General features: G+C 36.9%; 1 protein-coding gene across 8 annotated transcripts in view; it reads left to right on the top strand.

The window, feature by feature from the left end:
- The window catches only part of NRXN3 (neurexin 3), a 1,617,581-nt gene extending 1,600,637 nt beyond the window's left edge, over positions 1-16,944 (top strand). For 2 of the 8 annotated variants that reach the window (XM_023185084.2, XM_023185075.2), the window contains one exon: positions 14,149-16,944. In XM_023185084.2, coding sequence (XP_023040852.1) covers positions 14,149-14,450 — 302 coding nt within the window. In that variant the 3' untranslated portion in view covers positions 14,451-16,944. Of the gene's footprint in view, positions 1-13,524 lie in introns of all 8 variants that reach the window. The other 6 variants (XM_031935746.1, XM_023185024.1, XM_031935747.1 and 3 more) reach the window with 4 other exon arrangements.
- Positions 16,945-17,704: the final 760 nt, after the last annotated feature.

Raw genomic sequence — 17,704 nt, 5'->3', positions numbered from 1 at the left:
ACATGTAAAATTACCTTAGAAACTATAAAATATTCATTTCAAATGCACCAAGATGTTATTGGCTATATTTTCTGAGCTCAGCACTCCTTGATGGTCCTGAAGAGACCAAAGGGGCTGAGGCCAAAGAGAATTATCCTTAAATCTCTTGGAAACAACCTGACAGACCTTAGAATTGTGTAGTAAGATGAGGGCATAAGGGAACAGAGGGTCAAGGTAGTGTCTTAGCTGCTTTCTCCCAAAAGTGTTGATACTGGTTAAGATACACAAAAGGGAAAACCCACCCAAGAAATTGCCAGCAACTTTTTTTTTTTTCATTTTGATTTCATGCTAATTTAATAATCATGTCTTATTGTAACTAAGCTTTTCTTCATCAAGAATATTATAAGCTCCTTGATGCACAGGCTAAACCTTTATGCTTATGTGGTGTTTTTTAATCTGTCTAGCATAGAGTAGGGCAAAACATAGGTCTTCAGTGTGCCTTTGCTGAATTGAAATACAAAAAAATAGCACATCTTGCAATACTTGAAGCTCATTTTTATAAAGTATATGTGTGTAGTGGGGAATTCTAAAAACTATTTTTTACTGGCACTAGTTTGTTTAATCAAGAGGAAATATCCTCATAAAGTAAAACAAAGAGAAAGGACAATGCACATAGCACTCAAAGCTTGAGCTTAGCAACTGCTTCCCTGTTCTTAGTCTTGCCACTGTGTGGAATTTAGGATTTATATATGCAGATAGCTTGTTACTTGCAAACCATTAGACCAAGCTTGTCCAACCCACAGCCCACAGGGTGCATGTAGCCCAGGACAACTTTGAGTGTGGCCCAACACAAATTTGTAAACTTTCTTAAAACATTGAGTTTTTGCAATTTTTGGGGGAGCTCATAAGCTATTGTTAGTGTTGGTGTTTTTTTATGTGTGGCCCAAGACAATTCTTCTTCCACTGTGGCCCAGGGAAGCCAAAAGATTGAACACCTCTGCATTAGACCCTTTTAATACTATTATAGATAATATATTTTTCAACATAAAAAAATCACCTGTGTACCAGTCAGAAATGAAGGTTTTGTATGAAACATTTTCATTCTATAGTATGAATAGCCCAAGAGTCTCCTGAGTATTTCTCCAGCCCTGGCCCCTCACCTCACCATCTCTTAGGTGGCCCCAGGTGTGGCCCAGGTGTTTTAATCTTCTGGGTGATCTGATTCAGCCTCTTGACTTTAAATGGCTTCTGTATGATGATAATTTTCAGTTTAAGCCTCACTTCAGAATTCCAGTTTCTCAAATCCATCTGGTTATTCAACATTTCCACTTTGATATTTAAGAGACACTTTGGGTTCAGAAGAGCTAAAACAGAACTTTGGATTCCCCAGACTTGCATGTCCTCCAGAGTTTCTCATCTCTTAAATTTGATTCAGGTATACAAACTCCACATTTGTCATCATTCTTGGGCCCCTGTTCCAACTCTCTTCCCTACACTCAGTCAAGAAGTCCTGTTGACTCTACCTTGATAACAAAATGCTCACACGTTTCTTTTGCTCCAGCTACTCATGCTGTAGTGTAAGTCACCATCATTTCTTGCTTGAACTCTGCAATAGCTGCCCAATTGATCTCCCCATTCTACTTCTGCTTCCCTAAAGTCCATTCTCCATACTGAAGCCAAAGTAATCTTTAAGAATTATACATCTAAGCAAAACACTTCTTCACAGCAAAGAAATCAATCAATAAAATGAAAACGTAACCTACAGGTTGAGGAAAACATATTTGCAAACCATATATCTAGTAAGGGGCTATCTTCCAAAATTTATAAAGAATTCACTCACACAGCTCAATCACAAGAAAACATATAACCCGATTTTAAAAATAGACAAAGGAACCTGAATAGACATTCCTCTAAAGGAGACAAAAATGGCCAACATATATGTGAAAAGATACTTAGCATAACTAATCACCAGAGACATGCTAATTAAAACCACCATGAGATATCACCTCATACCTTTTAGGGTAGGTATTATCAAAAAGACAAGAGACAACATGTGTTGATGAGGGTGTGGAGAAAAGGGAACCCTTGTACACTGTGGGTGGGAATCTGGATTGGTCCAGCCGTTACAGAAAACAGTATGGAAGTTCCTAAATTAAAAATGGAATTGCCATATAACCCAGCAATACCTTTTCTGAGTATATACCCAAGGGAAAGGAAATTACCATCATGTAGCGATATCTACACTCCATGTGCATTGCAGCATTACTGTACCATATTATGAAACGGATTCCTTCACCTCTTTTCTGAGCACCCTCCATGTCTACAGAGGAAGTTATGAGGAATAAAGGTATATGCAGGGCTCGTTTTGTAATGCTCACAACAGCAATCCTCACATCCAGAATTCCATGTACATGTACAGGGTTCTCTACTTTCATTCTAAGTCAAACTGTGATTCAGAAACGAGCCATCCATCCTCCCAGAAGAATTCCTCCATTCACCCCATAGACACAAAAGTCACAATCTATGAAAATGTTTTTGTATATTTCATAGGAGAAACAGATGTGGAGGCTTAACTCATGCATCCAATGCCAAAAGTCTTCAAAATCTTCATTAGTTATTTGTTATTCCAACTTTTTTCTCAGCCCTCCCGGTTTGTAATTTTTAAAATCTTTACCCAGTGTTGCACGAAGACTGTTGAGATGGTTCCCTCTGCCTTCATCTCTCTAGTATTCTCCCTGAGAAGTTTAAAATATATAATGTTATGCAAAGTAATTCACTGGGGCCTTCCTCTTGGGCCTCATCTCTATACACTGAAGACAATGCCTTCTAGCAAGGAGGACCCATGCTTCCGGAGAGGAGGGCTTGCAACTGGAGTAACTTGAGTATGTCTTTGGGATTCTTGAGCTCAACCCCAAGCAGTTCAGAAACATTTCTTTGAAACAATTTCCCAAGATGAATTCTAACAACTGTAATATGGCATTTGGCATTTAAAAACTTTTGATTTTACATTTAGACAGGACTATTAGGACATGGTGGGATAAAAATGGTTTTATCAAAATATACTCTTTCAAATCAAATGATTGTATTATTTGTTCTCAGCGACAAACATAACCCAAACACATTCTTAATACCCAGAGTAAAGGCATAGCCACAAAATCAGGCAGTTATTAATACAAACCTAGTGTAGATAGTTAATGAAGGATGAAAATGAAGTTGTGACCTGATTATGAACTACTATTAGCAAGCAATGTCATTTTGTATCTTAGAGACCAAACAAGGTTTATGTATGTGAACTAATGGTTGACTTATACAGTAAAGATATACATGCATTATATTCAGGCTTTGTTGGCTTCATTTGAAACTACAGCTTCCATGGGTTTAAAAAATACACATATTATTTACAAAGTGACAACCCTAAATTTTCATATATTCAATTGTTCAGACCAGTGATTTCTAGAATGTAAGTGGTGTCCTACTTGTAAGAGTTTCAAAACAGGCAATTTTGGAATAGGTAAATTACTCAGGAGAAGGCTTAGAGAACCCAAATTGCTGATGTATCTTTTTCAAAATGCCTCTCATTATCTAGGAGAATGTGTGTATTGCAAGTGTCTTATTCTTTAAGTCTCACACTTAGACTGCTTATGTTTCCTACTTTTAAAAATTGTAGAACTTTGTTCTACAGATGTCATTTGATGCCTTTTGAGACCGACCATATTATGCATTTATGCAATCTTAATTCAATGTTAAAAGTATAATTAGTCCAAAAAAATCAACTAAATGGCAACAAGGGTTTTTCTTTTCCTATATTATTAAATTTTTTTTCCTCCATCTATAACTTTCCAGCTGCTCTTTGTGAAGTTCCCAGAATAATGATTAACATTATTAAACCAGAGACTAAAAATCTTGGTACGGACTGACCCATGGGGACACATTGCTATAATTACTTTAAAGTAAAATAATAAAAGGGGCGTCTCATAGTGGGCAAAAGTCTAACTCATCCTCAAAATTTACTCTATTTGTCGAAGTCACCTGAAAGAGTTCTTAGGAGTGGTTGGAATTGGCTGTCAGAACCAGGTGCTCTCAAGTGTCTTGCCTTTGTGGTTCGCCTACCTGGGTTTCCCAGTCCTTGGTTGAACATTAATGTTCTCAACGAGATATAATACTGAATATAACTCTAGTGATCTCTTCCAGTGGAGGTTGAGGCCATTTCTAAAAATTCCTTCCCTTGTTCCTACTACAGTATCTACCTCTCTGTGTGCGTGCATGTGAGAGGCATAGTTTTCCCTCAATGTACTTCAAATAAACCTTATTGGCATAGTTTTCCTCAAAGCACTTTCAGTAAACTTTATCCATGATTGTCCTGTAGTTTACAGACACTGACATTGTATTCTTTGGAGTGGAGAGGGGTTTTGCCACTCTTACAAAAAAAAGTAAATAAATAAAATTGGCTATTCCTTCATTTATGAGGCTCATTTTATTAACATTCTACTGTCATCATTGTGCCCTGTCACTTTGACTAAGCCCAGGAACCCTCCCACAGAGCAATGTTAATTATAACCCCTCTATGCCTTATAAAATATGCCTTCTAAAGGCTATGAATAAATTTGGGATAAATTTCCCGAAGCAGAACTCATGAACCCATATGTATTTTGATTCCAATTCCTGTCAATACAGGTTCTAGTTCAATTCATCTGCCCCCGACCCCCCCCACACACACCTCTCACATGCTTTCCTTCTAATTGGCAGGAAGCCTGCAGATGTCCTTCACCCCTACTGGAAAGGCATGAAACAAAACGCAGTACTTTCCTCCTACCCCTAAATTGGTTTTGTCTTGCTGACCCCCTAATCCTAGCTTGCTGTTCTGTTTTTCTATTTTCCCCTAAATGCAACTTACTTTAAGCATGTGTTAACTGGATTAACATTCCTACAATTGAAGGATAGTAAATGATAACCCATTTGTCAGTCTAGCTACTTTCTTCTCTTTTAAATGTCTACTTACGACGTACATCCAGACTGCACGCCCTTTTTATTTTTTCAAAGCAAAGCCAAAAATAAAGAAAATGTAAAATTAGGTTTTAAAGAAAATGCACAATCTGTTTTTAATTTTGGCTCTCACAAAAAGGGGAATTAACAAGCCAAAAAAGCAAAGCAAAAAAAACGTGTCCCCTGACTGCTCTGTCTGTGCCTTTCAAGCCTGTGCGTCTGGTTGTTCATCTCTGAAAGTGTGTGAAATATTTTTTTTCTTTAAACTTTTTGGTTTTTTTCTCCCTTCTTGTTTGGGAATTAAGTGCTTTTTATATTATATATATCTATATATATATATATATCAATCAATGTGTTTCTTTTAATTGCTAGATCTTTATCTTAGATTTGATTTTATCTAAAATTATGAGAAAAAAGTTATGAATTGTTTTCTGCAATTTTTCCCCACTCCCTCTTTAAATGTGGAACAACTTCAGCTGCAGAATCCTCACATCCACATCTTTCAAATTAGCCTGGTCTCCTTGCCAATTGCGTGCAACCTGGGTGGCGTAAGGAAGACAGATGACGTCATTTGGAAAATACTATTTCTCTATAGAGATGTAATTAACAACCCAGTGCATGGGCCCCCTGCTTAGTATTGCCTCTCAATCACCTCTGTAGATTTCTAAACCTCCCCAACTCTAGATGTGGCTGTGTGGCTGCCGATGAAGTTGTTCAACTTGAATGCATAAATCTAGTCTTCTTGTTTTTGCTTTAAACTTTTTGATCATGACTACTAGTATTTTATGTATTTTGGCTATTTTTAGTAGGAAAAAAGTTTAACTGTTTTTATTATTTGAAAATCTTTAATGAAACTGTAATAATTTTTGGAGTAATTGCATGTTGAAGAAGTTGCAGCTTAGGGTGTGTGAGATTGTCAGTGTTAGAGTTCTGTTCTTTATTTCCATAGATGGGCATGTGTAGGCTCATTTGTTTTTGTATATTGCCCATCCCTTCCTTACAGCCAGAAGCTCTAATGCAGCTAGATCACTCCGTGCCGCCCTTACATGGACATGGCGACTCACTTACACATTTACTCCTATCATCTTCATCTCCTGTGTAGTTCACTCATAGATATGACCCTCCCCTTCCTGCATCTTTCCTTCCCATACTCCCCCTTTCTTTAGCATTGTTAAAATTTATGTGCTGTCATCCATCTCCCTAAATTAAAGAAAGCCTAAAATTTGTCAAAAAGACAAAAAAAATTAAGTATATATCTGAAAACCTATAAATGCAGAAATTCATTCAAAACCCGTTAGATTCATAGAATTTTTTGAAAGGTAAATTATACAAGTAAACAGGTTTTTTGTTTGGTTTTTCAATCATAGCAATCGGAATTATTTTAAATTCAAAAATTGATGCCCTCCCAAACCCCCCAAAGTAAAAATTTGTTAAAGTGCAGATTTTTTTTTTTTCTTTTTATGTTATGTGGTGTGGATGTATGTGTTGTTGCCTCCCTGTATCATCCTCTGTTGTAAATTATTATATTTGAAAAATTAGACATTTTGCTCAAAAGTTTTTAAGAAATGACAACAAAAAAGTTACAAGAATGTGGCAATTCTATTTGTCCAAGAGCATTCTTACACAACTTTCTTTTGTAAATTTTTCTTTCATGCCAAAAAACATGCGGGCAATTTGTTGATGTAAGTTGACTATAAATTAATACAGTATGCTTTTTTAGTTTAAATTATTTTGCCTATATGGAAATGATTTCTTTTTTTTTTTTCCCAGAACAGCCTCTATTTTTAATTTGCTTTTACTTTTCTTTCTGTTCTTATTATATTGTGAATGCCTCAATGTTATTTGCTCTCCTTCTCCCAGCTTACTTTGGCTATGAAGTTGATTTTATTTTCTACTATATAATTTTGAAGACTATATTATATTTTTATTTCATTTGTGTCTATTTGCTGAATTTTCACTGTTATGTTTTGTGCTGAATTGCTTCTAATAACCAATGTGAATTCTACTCTCAGTAGAAGGGGGTTAAAACATTATCCTTACCTCCCAAAGAAAGCCTGGCCTCTTTGCCTGAACTTTTTCACCACCATTTTAAAGTCTTGAAAGTAGCGGTAGGCTCTATTTGGCATCCTAAAATTGTTTACAGCCAGTGGGAGGCCTGTACCCCAGAAGAAAATGAGTTGACTTAGCTCCAAGTAGTAACAGCGGTAATTGCATTCTTTTAAAATTCCTTAAAAAGCATTTAGGAAATTAGTTATTTTCCTTCAGCAAAGGGGAAAATAAGGTACTCTCAAGTGACTATGGTAGAGTTTGGCTATCCAGGATTATACTCTCACCTTTGCTTCAGGCTACAAAATCAATTACACCGAAAATGAAGACATCAAGAATCCCGGGTGTTTCGAGTACTGTTCTGTGATACTGACGCCTTCCAGTGTACGGAACTAACAACTGACAAAAACACAGACACACACACAGAAGGTGCACACACATTCTCTCTCTCCCTCTTTCCTTTGTCTTTTCTCCTGTTCCCTGTTTCATTTCTTTCAAGGATTTAATCAGGTAAGCTTTCAGGGATCTTAAGATTCTACCAAGAAGAAAACATGATGATTTTCAAACCTAAAGTTTTACATAGAAAATATTTCAGGTAGGTACTATCATCGTGTAACTACAGGCTAAGAATATTCCTTCACCTTAAGATTATTTGGACCAATGCTGCCTTACGCACTTCAACATATGTAAGATTGGTAAGAAGCACTATATAATTTTTTAGTCAAGAAGTTACTTGTTTTGCTTTATAGATATTTGTATTATTTGAAACTGTTACAGAAATATCAAACTGAATGGTAGATAAGAGATGTTTTCAAGCCAGCAGCTTAATGCTTGGGCTCTCTCTACCTCAGTTTATGCGATTTTGTGTTGTTTGACATGCTGATAATATTTTAGGTCTAAAACTTAGAACTTCCTAAATGGGATGTTGTTTTATCTTGTTGCTTGTTAGAATATTTTCTTTCTATGAAAAAGATATCCAAAGGTAAATTTAATAAAAGGTTATTTTAAAAAAATACCAGCTCTTTGAATTATTCCTTATATTCTATTCTTTAAAATAGCCTCAATAATCTAGATCCTATATAATTATACTTCTACTTTAGCATGAAGCCACTAAATAAAAAGGGTTAGAAGAAAGTGATTATTTAAGTATTTACAGCTCAAATACATTAGTAGAAATAACAACATTAGTACCTAGCATTCCTGAATAGCAGTAGGTACTGTGCTAACCACCTAACATATTTAAAAAGTACTTGATATGCATTATTTTAATATTTGCATTGATGGTTTGAGGTAGAGTATTCTATTATTCTCATTTTCCATAGAGTTTAAGAAATTTGACCAAATTCCTAGCGCCAGTGGGAACTCCTACAGAGTTCTAATGCTAAGAGTCAGAGTTACTTCAGAGGCAAAGCTGTTAATCAATAAGCAAATGAAACACTCCACTTGACATTTCATGTTTTATAATATATAATGATATCAAAGGGCTGTGGCCCATCTTATTGTTGAAAATATAATCTGTAGCCTTTCAAAATCAAACCTATTTCAGAAAAACCCTTTGCTGGGGTGGAAGAGTGGTGGGGAAGGCAGGGAGAATGCCCTACCTAGAAATTCTCATCCTGTTAAAATATAAGTTAAGCCCCTTTGAGACACCTGAGTTTTTCTACTGTCTTCTCCCCAGGTACTTGCCCTGTTTGTCCATGACGCTTTTTTCCGAAGGTTGATGAAGGGCAATTTCATGGTTACAAGCTTAATGATATTTATATGTTACAAGTACACATTTCCATGTCACCAAAGAGCTAAATATCTTTGAAAAATTAATTTTGGGGGGGAAAAGAATGATTTCCCCCATTATGTGAATTTTCAAGCAGAAAATTAGAATAATGCAAATAAGAGATGAGGTGAAATACCCAAATATATATAACAAGAATTCAAGGAATTCGAGCATGGTGTCCTCTCCCAGAGTCTCACTGTTCAGGTATTTTCGTGAACTCTCAAAACCCACATATCTCCAGAAAGGCAAGGGTTGAAACTTCATGCTTTTTGTTTTTTTTGTTGTTGTTGTTGTTTGTTCTTTTTATTTTTTTTTCAAAGATAACCCACTACATTCACTATCACCCACAACATTCTCACAGTTCAGAAGAGTTGTATTAAATTTTTTATACACTGTCTTTTTTGATGGCAGTGAGCCCCTTTTGCTGGACATCAGCCCTAGAGGCATGAATTATATACCTACAAATACACTCAAAAAGCAAAAAAGGCTGAGAAGCCTTCAGGGCTAAAATAGACCTTTTATATCTCTAATGATCTCTCTAGTTTAAAGTAAAGCACAATCCTGCTAAAAAGGGGTATGTATGCCTGATTTTAAAATGCTAACTTTAAGGAATACAGATAGTTTTTATCCCAAACTAAAGAAAAATTCTGGCGATGGCATAGGAAATTAGGATTTTGATGGATTACAGGTTTTGTATTACTCTGCCCATAACCCTTTGTGACTTTGGGTTCTTTACTTCCATGAAAATTTTTTTAGGCACAGACACCTAGTTGATCACTGACTTCATGGTCTCTGGGAAGTACAGAAAATAGTATCAGCCACTTGAACATTTCTCAGGGTAGTCACTTTTGATTAAAATAAACAAGAAGGCTTAAATAGCTTCCCATCAAACTTTTTTTTTTTTTTTTTTTTTTTTTTGAGGCTGAGTCTCGCTCTGTTGCCCAGGCTGGAGTGCAGTGGCACAACCTTGGCTCACTGCAAGCTCCGCCTCCCGGATTCACCCCATTCTCCTGCCTCAGCCTCCCGAGTAGCTGGGACTACAGGTGCCCGCCACCATGCCTGGCTAATTTTTTCTGTATTTTTAGTAGAGACGGGGTTTCACTGTGTTAGCCAGGATGGTCTCGATCTGGTGACCTCGTCATCCGCCTGCTTTGGACTCCCAAAGTGCTGGGGTTACAGGCATGAGCCACCGCACCCAGCCAAACTAAGTTATTTCTATTAAGGACCTAATAGTAGGAGAAATACATCACTTTCTCCTCTCAAGTGAGGTGTGCCTTTGATCCCCCCAGGACCCTATCATCATCTGCAATCTTAAACATAGAATTTAGTTTTAAAATTAATTACACTAACATATACACTTGTCCCAGGCATCTTTCATGTTTACAGTTATCTAAAATTTTCTACGTTTTCATTAGAATTCCTATTTGTCATAAGGACCCCTCTATATCCCAGTTGACTTCATTTTAAACTAAAGGCAATCTTCCCACTTCTTGAGAAGCCAGAAAAGAGGGGTTAAGAAAGCTTCTACCACTTCCTTGTCTAAAAATCAGCATGATTTCGGCTCAGGTTTTCCCAACAGAGGGTATCATTTATCATTTTTTTGCTGCTACCGAGATTAATAACAAAATGGCAAAGAAAACTAGAGATCAGTAGTTCTGAAAGATTTTGTTTTCTAAACTCTGAAATAGCATACCCATCATTTTGGTTTTAAAACAAGCTCCTATCATTTCAGTTTGGGACTCACCAGGCTTTTAGAAGTTCTTTATAAATTAACAAGCTTCAGAACCCTCTTACTATACAGTTATAAAAAATGTGGTTACTCTTTTTTTTTTTTTTTTAAATCTAAGATACTTGCATTAAATGTTAAATGAGAGGGAGATAGCAAAGGAAAGTTCGTTTTTTTAAATCTAAGGTACTTGCATTAGTGTGTTAAATGAGAGGGAGATCGCAAAGGAAAGTTAAGTAATTCAACTGCAGAGTGAACAGTTTGTAGATTTTGAAACAAGTACACTGGAAGCTTTAGCTGGTATTGAGAAGGAAAAAAACCCAGAAAAACAAAAAGGCAAATTTAAGACTCCAGTTGGGTGTCACAGATGGTACACTAAAATTGCAAATGAATGTCACTCTGTAATCATGAAGACGGTGATCTTAATCCCACTTAAAGGGACACTAGCCTCTTACCCATCAGTTTGCCTTTATATTTAAACTGTTTGTACCGGGCCTTTGCTTCCTAAGATATCAGTTATTCCTTGTCCTTTAACCTAGTTTCCTCTTTGCTTACTCTACATGGGGTAGATTTGTCATTGCCATAAGGAACAAATGACTAGGTGTTTGTGCCAACAAAGAACACACATGTTAAACCTTTGTTATAGATAAGTTAAAAAAATCCTCCTTGTCCTCTGAAGGTAAGTAAAATTGTGCCTGAGAAATTCATAAGGAAGCTTTAGCCAGATTCCACGGGCCTTCACTTCCTCTCTCTTATCACTGCTCTTCTATTACTCAAACATTGCCCTCTTTCATATATCACCTTAAATCTACCATTTGGGGCCCCCTAGCAGAAGAATAATAAAAAAGTTTGCTCAGAGTTAGTTTAGGACTGGCTTACCTTTAGGGAACTGCACTCCAAATCCCATTTATAAAAACTAGCAAAAGTGTGTAAATTATGCATTAAATAAGTTGCAAGGCATATGAATTATATATGTTCACAATGTTAAAAAAAAAATAGGTGTCTGCTGGTCTAGTCCAGCAAGTGTGAATCTTTGGCAAATCTGCAAAGATCATTTTGCTCAATAGTTTCAAACTCTAAGCACCAGAATAGAGGCTCAGTTTTAGAGCACATACTATAAGATCATCTTGAGAATCTCAAAAAGGTGTTGTTTTAATTTCATAGTAAACTTATCACATAGGCCAGAGATGACACTACAACATTCTGTTGTCCCTTCCCTTCTAAATGATACACATTATATACTTTATCAGCTCCCTCCCAAACCCAGTTTCTTTCTGCAGAACACAATTGTTGTTAGCTAAACAGGGAGAGAATAAAGGCTTCTGACATGGGCACCAGCAGTTTCTCAGTGCTTGAAGGTAGGCATTAGCTTTCTCCTCAGGAAGACCTTCTCTTAGCACACCTGAAACCTGGACAATTTGGATGCATGGGAAATGTTTCAAGATGCAAGGTGTGGAAAGCTTGCGTCTTGAAACATTTCATGTGCATTCAAAGGGAGAGTTTTAATTCGTGAATCAATCTTCATAGGAAAAACCCTGGAAGACTGTGTAAACTCCAAGGAGTGTCCCTAGAACTCTGGTAACTGAATCGCCTCCTTGTCTGGCTTTGTTACTGATGAGGTGGGTACCTCAGCTACAGTCTTATCTGTTAAAAGCTACTCAAACACTGACTATACCATCACAGCAAAGTTATTACCAAGTGTAAGAGACACAATACACAGTACCAGTTGGCAGCTCAGTGGGTCCACTCAGAAAGAGGCCTTCAACAATAACGTCACATTAGTATCTCAACCTTCTAACTAACTGGGGCAGGGAAACATTCGTACCATTCCTGCGAGTGGATTTTTTTAAGTGATAGTGGGAATATATTCTTCTGGAATACATTCAATTAAGAGACACGAACTGTGACTTCTTAAGATTCTTCCTCTGCTTGGAAAATAACATTATAAAGACACTGAAGAGAGATCAATTATCTTGCTGCCATAGATGCATAGCAATCTCGGCCTTACGGCCAGGTAAACAACCACTACTGCAGAATATTTGTGGCACCCATGATCTGCAAGGCCCTGTGATTTAATGAACTATTCTGAGCTTTCTTTCCCAACTTAGTCTACATGATTCTAAGTGCGATAACGAGGGTCTATGGGTAAACCCATGTATTTTTGCCACACTAGTTAGGGATCACCAATCTAAAAAAACTCACTTTGCTAAGTCAACATTTGTGAGTCTAAAAGTTTCAAGACATGGATATCTAGGCTGGGTATTTTGAAAATCTAGCTTCCAGCTCACAATATATTGCATATGACATGAAAGCAATGCATACAAATATTAGACTAATGCGAGGCAAGTTGTCATTTAATAATCAGGGGAATTTCTGGAATAGTCAAAATGAATTTGTTAGATGAACATTTTTGAATTATTATAAATACCTATCACTCAGCTTATAGTAAATGAGGACTGCGATTAATAAGTGTGAAATAAAAGTAAGTAACTTAAGAAAACACAAAGGATACAATATTTTATGTTTCTTGATCTTGGTCTCAATAAGATGGTGAATAAGTCATTCTCATCCTCCTGGGAACAAATAAGTAGAATCCCAAGAAGGCAATAAAGAAAACTTAAATACATGTTAATAAATTCATAACTTAAGGACACAATGTGTACAGGTACCCACACACACCAATTTTGATAGCCAGCTAATATTTTAACAATATCACTGAATGTCATCAGCCCTTAAGCAGATCCTGGAAAGAACGTATATAGTTGAATTCTATCTAAATAATTACTTGAGAGTATCTTTAAAAATCTAAGCCCCTGATCTAGGGATTTCAGGTTTGGGTGGCAAGAGGCATATAGAAGGCTCCAAATCTGCCTAGAATGATTAGACTCCATTCAGAAAAGGTCCAGATCATTTTATTGTAATTGCTGAGGCATAATCTGTGAACTACACTGGTTGAGAGTAACTACAGTTGTGTTTACAAATATACTAATTCTGTTTTTCTTTTTCTTTTCCATCCCAGGAGGTGAATTAGTTATCCCTCTTCTTGTAGAAGACCCTTTAGCTACCCCTCCTATTGCTACTCGTGCACCTTCCATTACACTCCCCCCTACCTTTCGCCCCCTCCTCACCATTATTGAGACCACCAAAGATTCCCTGTCCATGACCTCTGAGGCGGGGTTACCTTGCTTGTCGGACCAAGGCAGCGATGGTTGTGATGATGATGGCTTGGTGATATCTGGGTATGGCTCAGGGGAAACCTTTGACTCTAACCTGCCCCCTACTGATGATGAAGATTTTTACACCACCTTCTCCTTGGTAACAGATAAGAGTCTTTCCACTTCAATCTTCGAAGGTGGCTACAAAGCACATGCGCCCAAGTGGGAATCCAAGGACTTTAGACCTAACAAAGTCTCCGAAACTAGTAGGACTACTACCACATCTTTATCCCCTGAGCTGATCCGCTTCACAGCTTCCTCCTCGTCTGGGATGGTGCCCAAATTGCCAGCTGGCAAAATGAATAACCGTGATCTCAAACCCCAGCCTGATATAGTCTTGCTTCCGTTGCCCACTGCCTATGAGCTAGACAGCACCAAACTGAAGAGCCCACTAATTACTTCCCCCATGTTCCGTAATGTGCCCACAGCAAACCCCACGGAGCCGGGAATCAGACGGGTCCCGGGGGCCTCAGAGGTGATCCGGGAGTCGAGCAGCACAACAGGGATGGTCGTCGGCATTGTGGCTGCTGCCGCCCTCTGCATCTTGATCCTCCTGTACGCCATGTACAAGTACAGGAACAGGGACGAGGGGTCCTATCAAGTGGACGAGACGCGGAACTACATCAGCAACTCCGCCCAGAGCAACGGCACGCTCATGAAGGAGAAGCAGCAGAGCTCAAAGAGCGGCCACAAGAAACAGAAAAACAAGGACAGGGAGTACTACGTGTAAACATGCGAACACTGCTCACACGCGAGTTTCACAGTTATTTCTATCCACGCCTATGAATCTTTGGACGGTGAGATCTCACAGATGTCAGAACTGCTGGAACTATGAAATGGGGTATATAACCACGACTCTGGTGGGGAAAACCGTTTTTTAAAGGACACACACACACAGCGATGCATCTCTCTCTGAAGCTCAGCCATGGCTGCGGCAAGGTCCCAGCGGTCACTGGGAGACAGAAGGTTTTGTGCCCTGCTGTATCATAAAGCACACACTTAGCGCTCTGGAGCCGGACGGTGGCTCCACCACTTCCGCAGGCCTGGAAGCTTCCTTCTCCGGAGGACCTTTTACTAAAAGGTAGAAGACTTCATGGCTTACTTGTTCCATAACTCCAAGTGAGTCTGTAATGATGTTTGTGAAGCTTGACTGTAACCATGTTTTTTCGGTTTAATTATGTAAAAAAACAAAACTACAACAACAACAAAAAAAGAAAAAAGTAAAAAAAAAACAAAAACAAAAACAAAAAAACACCAAAAAACAAAAACAAACAAAAAAAAACCCACAACCCTTATCTGGTTCTGACCAGTGTGCGTGTAACTTTAAGGTCTGAGGGGAAAAATGGCTTTGGGTTTTTGTTTATTTTTTTGATAATGACTGGACATCAGAAGAGGAAAAAACTCAAAACAAAAGTGAGAGAGACTATTGCCATATGAACTCAAAAGCTACCATGGTGTTCACTCTACATATCAGGTTACGGTGTCTCTAGAATCTGTTGTTTGTTTCCTATAAGATGCTTTGCTGAACACATAGCAAAATTCATGTGACGGATGATAATATTGATTTGAAAAGCTGGTCCCCCAGGATCTAATTTCAGAATTCACCACCCAAACCCCGAACAGATGGGTTTAGGGCTGGTGTTATCAGAGCTATTGGCTTTACTTAACAATATTGTTCCTGTCCATTCACCCAGCCACATTGTGTTAAAGAAGAAAGCCCCACAAACTAAAATAGCCTTTCCTAGGGAAGAGGAAGGGGAGGTGGGCTGGATCTGTGACTGATTGAAATGCATGCAAATAAACAAGACAATATTAAAGTCTGTTAATTTATCATACCAGACAGTAGGGGAGTTCAACTCGAGATGGAACCACAAAAGGTCACACAAGCCAAACATGTCATGCCAGAGTACAAAACACGTAGTTCTTTCCCCGCCCCGAACATGACAATGGTTTTCATAGTGGTTTAATTTTGTAGCCTGACATTTATGGATAACTCTGTCCTTCCATTTGCTCACTTCTCCCTTCACCCATCTTTTTTTAAAAACAAATAAATAAATGAATAAAGCTGCTGTGACACACACAAAAAAGGAATTTAATAGTATAATATATATATAATATATATACAGATATATTTATCATGGTATGTTTGATGGGATGACTGACACAGGAAATCTGTTAAAGTCTTGAAGTGGAATGAGAATGTTGTTTTAAAAGAAAATAACAAAACAACAAAAAAGCAAACCTTAAAATGTGAAGAAAGTGTGAATTTTAGTTTTGTCACAGTTAACTGTGTCAAAGAGAATTTTAAAAAATCTTCAGATTTTGTTTACATATTTTACTATATCTTTGCTGGTATAATTCCTTAGCCACCTATGTACATACTGCTTTAAGAACTGTTTTTTTTTTTTTTTTTTTTTTTCCTGTTTATTTCTGTTTGGTTTATATTCTGGTTGTCTTTTTCTTTTTGTAAAGAGGAAACAATGTACAGAAAAACAATAAACTGGTTGTATGGCCATAGCTATCCAAAAAGCAAGAGACAAAGCAAGACAAATATTCACACAAAAATGATGTGTGTCCTCTGGAGGGTCAGAGATATACAATTTCTTTTGTACAGATGAAAATCAATCAGCTGTTTAGATTTAGAAATCTACTCTTGCTGGTCTTTGTAAGTTGCATGAATATTTGACTTTGAAAAAATATCTTAACGACATGGGGCAAAAAGCGCAATCTAAATGGTAGCCTTTACTAATGTGTATGGAAAGAGGTGTTCCTCATTATCTAATATTTCAATGTGTTAAGAGTTTAATTTTTTTGTTATCATTTTAAAAAGACAGGATTATAAAGAGATATCAAAGCACGATTTTAGATAACCTAAATGGCCCAGCCTATACGAAGTTGATTATATCTCGATGTCTGTAAAAGATTGCTGTTCTTGGAGTCTTGAGGTCTTGTGAACTGATTTCCTGCTTTCTTTCATTTTTTCAATTTGAGTAATAATACATTTGTTATATTCCTTTTAGTGTACATTTCTATTTGGACAATTTTATGGGAACATGTGCATTCTCTATGTGAGCTTCTATCATATTCCTGTTTTATTAGCAGAACCTAAAGGAATTTATTTTATGATGTTGTGACATTACTGCTTTTTCTTTTTTCTTTTCTTTTAGTTCATATTTGCATTTTCGTTCAAGGATATGCTTAGCAATAAAATGTTCTTCCCAAAACCTTGTGTGCTGATGCACTTTTATTTTCTTAACATTTGATAAAAGCTCACACTGAAGCTAAGTTATATCTTATTAAAAGCCCAATAAGAGCTAGACCACTTTCATGTGATAGAAAATATTCTGAGCAGTTACTAATTATTACATTCAGTTATCAAAATGGCATATTTATGAGATAATTATCATCTGTTACTTGAGGCATTATTATTTAGATTGCTGCGATAGAATAACCAGGAGGGAGTGCATTTTTTCTGAAAAGATGAGAGAAACATTGTATTCTGGAAAAGATTATTGGATACTGTCTTTTTTAAAAGCATTTGGTATCTTTTACGTATTTTCTGTAAATCAAGCTTAAAACAGTATTTAAAACTATGTTCACATAGTGCCATAAGCACTAGAAAGTCTTAGATGTCTTCTTTCCAAGCCTCCCACCATATTAAAATTTAAAATTAAAAAACAGAATCCAAAACCAAAATTTAAATGAGTGCTTCAATTTTAACAGCTTCTTACTAAAATTTCTGATTACAAGTTGTGTCATACATTCATTGTAGCAGAAATGTCTCATATTTTTGGTTCTCTAAGCACACACTTACTTGGCCAATTGGATAATCCATCTACCCTACGTTCTTCACTGTGATCTAGAAATACAGATTTCACTGAATAGCTGTCCTTTATCCATATGTTGGTTACCAGTTTTCAAAGAGTTAGAATTTTAAAAATATATATGTAGTTAAGCCTGTGCCTTCAAGATAACTTTAGTGGA

The sequence above is a fragment of the Piliocolobus tephrosceles genome, chromosome 6 (genome assembly GCF_002776525.5).
Source record: "Piliocolobus tephrosceles isolate RC106 chromosome 6, ASM277652v3, whole genome shotgun sequence".
NCBI classification, from domain to species: Eukaryota; Metazoa; Chordata; class Mammalia; order Primates; family Cercopithecidae; genus Piliocolobus; species Piliocolobus tephrosceles.
This window is presented reverse-complemented; position numbering and strand designations above follow the sequence as displayed.